This window comes from Conger conger, chromosome 13 (genome assembly GCF_963514075.1).
Source record: "Conger conger chromosome 13, fConCon1.1, whole genome shotgun sequence".
NCBI lineage: Eukaryota > Metazoa > Chordata > Actinopteri > Anguilliformes > Congridae > Conger > Conger conger.
The window spans coordinates 12230925-12236470 of NC_083772.1; the positions used below are offsets into that span (position 1 = coordinate 12230925).

The window sequence follows — 5546 nt, forward strand, 5'->3', positions numbered from 1 at the left end:
CCATGAATGTATTTCTGATTAATTGTCTCCTACATTATTACAGGTGTTATTGTTTGCAATAATATTGATATACTGAAAATTCAAAACTGTTCTTCAATGTTTGTTTTTTTGCTTTGAAACTACCTTGATATGTTTTGAACTTGTTGATGTGTTTTGCACGTTCTAATGAATTTGTGTGCATTATTATGTTTGTATTTTACATTTTATTTGTTTTTTGTAACAAGGTTCCTTGAAGTGCTTTCAATTTCTCATTGTCCCAGTAAATGATGCAAAATCTGACAGAGTATCCAGGAAACTCAACATTCAACACGGGCCCGATAATAGCACTGAAAATGTGTCTTGTCATCCCACTTTTTTGCATCTTCCTCTACTTCATTGTCCTGATGCTGCACACCCTGGCATCACACAGGCAGTTCTGGGAGAACCCACGCTACATCCTTTTTGGCTACATGCTGATCAACGATGCCCTTCTGGTGGGGTGCTCCGTCCTGCTTTTCATCTTGTTCTTGGCCCAGTTACGCCTTTCCATCATCCTCTGCATGTCCATGATCTTCGTCTCCACTGCCACCTTCCTCAACACTCCGTTTATTCTGGCGACCATGTCACTTGAGCGCTACGTTGCCATATTCTACCCCCTACACCGGCCCGCTGCCTGGCGTGCAGACTGCATTTGGGCCGTCATCCTGCCCACACTGCTGATCAGCCTGGCGATCCCCACCATCGAGCTGTGCCTGGGGAGGCAGTACCCCGGCTCCAGTGCCTTCACCACCATGGTGCTCTGCAGGAGCAAAGACCTCCACAACTCGCCTCTCATGACGCTGGTCAAGGTCTCCCTGTACGGGATGTTCTTTGTGGCGACGGCCCTCACCATCCTCTTCACTTATGGTCGCATCCTGCAGAAGGCGCGGACGATGCGTCGGGACGAGGCGGTGGGCAAGGCCCTGTACACGGTGCTGCTGCATGGGCTGCAGCTCTTGCTCTGCATCATGACCTTCACCCAGCCTGTTACAGAACAACTCATCGTAGTGCACTCACGTTGGCTCAAGGAGCAGATTCCCTTCTTAAACTATTTATTTTTCGCCCTGCTACCCCGCTTCCTCAGCCCGCTTATATACGGGCTGCGGGATGAGAGTCTCAGGACCCATTTGAAGACGGCCATCCTGTGCTGCTCTCCGAACATTACACCTCAGCAAACGGGTAAACCTCTAAGATCAGTGAAGGCAGGATAAATTTTACTTCCTGAAGGCCCCCAACAGAGTTTGTTTGATTATCTTTGCAGGAATTGGTCAATATTCTGTTTGAATCTTGATTTAATACTGGTGAACAGGAAAAGAAGAATATATGATAAATGTCTGCATTGTTGCTTATGTCCATATTAAACTGCAAACATTTTTAGCAAAGACATTTTTGCATTTATATTTTCTTTTCAAAATGTTTATCATGATCCTATTAATGTACATACAGGCATGAACTGTACACTCAGTTAGCACTTCATTAAGTATTAGACTTATTTTTTAGAGCTGCTGCTGCCCCACGGTTGGCTGATCAAATATTTGCATTAACAAGCAGGTGTACAGATCTACCTAACAGTGGTCACAGAGTATACATTGTAAATAACTACAATTTCATTTCAAATGTTAAGCAGGAGAATAAAAACGGACTTCTGTACGTAGGCCAATGATTGCATTTATTTCTTTCTTTTATTTTTTTTTTTTTGGGGGGGGGGATTGTTCATTGTTACCACAAAAGTCACTGCATTTGTTTTTATTCACATCATCCACATCAGTGATTCTGTAGCATTATTGTCCGAGACAAAAAAGCTTTGGGGATCATATTTTCTACTTGATTGTGCTTTTACGCAAAAACACCGACATTGCTTGTAAATGTCAAGGAAAATATATAGTACTTAGAAGATAAAAATGTATCAATAACCTAAATTACAGTAATGAATAATAAAAAAGTAAAATGAATTCTGCATTTTTGCAGAAAGTCTGTTTTTTTCTCATCTGTTGCAAAACACTACACAGCCTCTATTCCTCTTCTAATTAATCTGCATAAGAGGAGGTGACATGGCACATGAGCAGTACTATGATATCACTGCATGAATCCTAAAGATCCAATAACGAGACAACACTAGAGACACAATTTATTTTCTGAGTAGTTCTGCCTGAGACAACCATAATCACTGACATCTAATGAGGTAGACCTGGAACTAAATACCTTGCTTAGTGTGTGCTCTAAGATTCATGCTGGGAAATCCAGGATATTCTTACTCGTGGGTCTGCCCTCTTAAGTACTAGACAATGAATTCCTCTGTTAATGTATAGTTAATGTATAGACCTCTCACAGGCTTAATGTTATGAATGAGCCAAAATCAATCAATTTTTATTTGTATAGCACTTTTAACAAAGGGGCTTTGTCATAAAGCAGCTTTACAGAGAACCGGCCCCCAAGAGTACGCCTAGGGCAACAGAGGAAAGGAAAAACTCCCTGGCTAAGAGGAGGAAACCTTGAGCAAAACCTGACTCAGTAGCAGAACACATCTGCCTCTGGATGTCAAATATGACCAGAGGCATATCGGGCTGTAAATATAAACAGAATTGTTTATATTGTTTCCAAGGCTGACAGCCACTTTACGTTTGTTTCTTCATTGTGAGGGATTTCTTTTTGTCACTTTATTCAAAACATAGTGTTTTCGTTCTCACCATAGATTAGTGTCGGTTATTGTACGTATTGCACTAAGGCTATACACCAGGGGTGTCAAACTGAATTCCCAGGGGGCCGCAGAGTCTGCAGGTTTTTGGGATTTCCTTCCAATCAGCTGTCAATGAAGGCCTTGAGAACAAGGTGTGTGGATTCTGTAGCCAATCAGTGAATGAACCACAGGTGCCGAGAACATCCCAAAAACCAGCAGACACTGCGGCCCTCCAGGACTCAAGTTTGACACCTGTACTATACATCATTGCCTCAGCGGGTCCTCCAGATGAGGGACCCGTGCAGCCTATTATGCCCAGCATCATCTGTGTGCTGGAGCCACCAACGCCAGGAAGCCTGGTGTTTGACCCTGGGGGTGGCTTCCATGGAACATAACTCCCTTCCTGCAATTAATTATCGCTTCCTCCCAGAGCTCAAAGCTAGGGGGGTAATATTAAGGTGCTGTCCACCAGGTGGCCTACAGACAGGTATAGCCACAGCTGTGATTGATTGTAATCACCGTAGCTGTGGCCAATTATCTCATTATAGGGCTTTAAGAGGCTTGGGTTTTTCAGTTGAGACCGGTTCGGGTTTGGAAGAATTGGGGTTGTATGGACTGCTGCATGAGCTGACTTTTGGGGCGATTACTTTTGTAATTTCTTTGGTTTGGGTTGCTGGTGTTTGCCGTGCTTTGTTTTATTAACTTTTTACAAAAAAAGGCTTCAAGTCAACCCTTCTTCTGAGCATTTTAATGTAGCTGAGCTGTCCTAACCCCTCATCTCTGCGATGGGTCTGGTTGCCCGGCCTGCAAAAAAAAAAAAAACACCTGTGATGATGCACACTGCCTGCATCAGAAGCCAGAACATTTGGGAACTTGTGTCATGGCCTATCTTGTTTTGGTTTGGTTTGTTCTCTTTGGCCTTTTAAACACCTGATTAAATGAGCTTCTTGTACTTTGTGTACTATTAGATCAGCAGTTTCTTGAGATGTTCAAACCACCCTGTCTGGCACAAACAACCATTCTGCGGTCACTTAGATCAAATTTTTTCCCCATTCTGATGGTTTATGTGAACATTAAGTGAAGCTCCTGCTGCCAAACAATTGGTTGGATTAGATAATCGCATGAATAAGTAGGCGTAATATGTGATAAGGCGACAAGGCATGCCAACATCAATTTGCATTTGCTCTTTATTCAGCCATATTGGCAGCCAAATACCATCAAATCTTCTCCTTCCATAATGGGGTTAGTGTAAAAAAAGTGCATCACATTGGAACTTCCAAGCAGCTGTTAAATTAAGTTCCTTCTGTGGGAATTACAGAACAACTTGAGAATTACAGAACAACCTTAAAAAAAAAAGAGAAAATCCCTCTGAGAACTAATGAATGAAAGTCTAATGGCAAACAATTATATAAAAGCAACAATTCCTTCTGCAACAAAGCATTAGTCAATTGACTCTGACAGGGTAAGTGCATTATGATTTACATGTTTACATGCAATATGATTCTTTTAAACTGAATGAAGATTTATTATTGTGTTTTTTTAATTAATAGATTTTCAATATTTCACAAAACATTGTGCTTAGGCTCTCTAAATACCATTATTTTTAAATCAAAAGCCTTTACTTTATTTTTCTAATTGTCTCTTCTACTTCAGAAATTCTTCTACAAGGTGATAGATAATGTTTACAATGATATTGAACTACTGGTTAAAAGAAAGATTAAAAACTGTTATTTTTTTATCTACTTTATGATATGTCTTGGTTAGCACATTCAAATTTAATTTACTGTGTGAATTAAGATGTTTGCATTTTACATTTGATTTGTTTTTATTGTTTTTATTTTATAAGGTTCCTTCAAGTGCTTCCAATTTCTCACTGCCCCACTAAATGATGCAAAATCTGACAGAGTATCCAGGAAACTCAACATTCAACATGGTCCAAATAACAGCAATGAAAATATGTCTTCTCATCCCACTTTTTTGCATCTTCCTCTACTTCATTGTCCTGATGCTGCACACCCTGGCATCACACAGGCAGTTCTGGGAGAACCCACGCTACATCCTTTTTGGCTACATGCTGATCAACGATACCCTGCTGGTGGTGTGCTCCGTCCTGCTTTATGTTTTCTTCAAGGCCCAGTTACACCTTTCCATCATCCTCTGCATGTCCATTATCTTCATCACCACCGTCACCTTCCTCAACACTCCGTTTATTCTGGCGACCATGTCACTTGAGCGCTACGTTGCCATATTCTACCCCCTGCGTCGGCCCGCTGCCTGGCGTGCAGATTGCATTTGGGCCGTCATCCTGCCCACACTGCTGATCAGCCTGGCGTTCCCCACCATCGAGCTGGGCCTGGGGAGCCGGTACCCTGGCTCCAGTGCCTTCACCACCATGGTGATCTGCAGGAGCAAAGACCTCCACAACTCGCCTCTCATGACACTGGTCAAGGTCTGCCTGTACGGAATGTTCTTTGTGGCGACGGCCCTCACCATCCTCTTCACTTATGGTCGCATCCTGCAGAAGGCGCGGACGATGCGTCGGGACGAGGCGGTGGGCAAGGCCCTGTACACGGTGCTGCTGCACGGGCTGCAGCTCTTGCTCTGCGTCATGTCCTTCACCCAACCTGTCACAGAACAACTCATCGTAGTGCACTCACGGTGGCTCGAGGAGGAGATTCCCTTCTTAAACTATTTATTTTTCGCCCTGCTACCCCGCTTCCTCAGCCCGCTCATCTACGGGGTGCGGGATGAGGGTCTCAGGGCCCATTTGAAGAGGGCCATCCTGTGCTGCTCCCCCAAAATGACCCCTCAGCAAATGGGTAAACCTCTAAGATCAGTGAGGGCAGGGTAA

The 5546-nt window shown here is 43.2% G+C and overlaps 2 protein-coding genes across 2 annotated transcripts; both read left to right on the top strand.

Annotated features, from left to right (window-relative positions):
* The first annotated feature begins 266 nt into the window (after window positions 1-266).
* On the top strand, window positions 267-1229 carry LOC133107338 (odorant receptor 131-2-like). Its single transcript, XM_061216328.1, has one exon. The coding sequence runs from the start codon at window positions 267-269 to the stop codon at window positions 1227-1229; it is 963 nt and encodes a 320-aa protein (XP_061072312.1).
* A 3354-nt stretch (window positions 1230-4583) lies between these two features.
* Window positions 4584-5546, top strand: LOC133107340 (odorant receptor 131-2-like). The gene has a single exon (XM_061216329.1). The coding sequence runs from the start codon at window positions 4584-4586 to the stop codon at window positions 5544-5546; it is 963 nt and encodes a 320-aa protein (XP_061072313.1).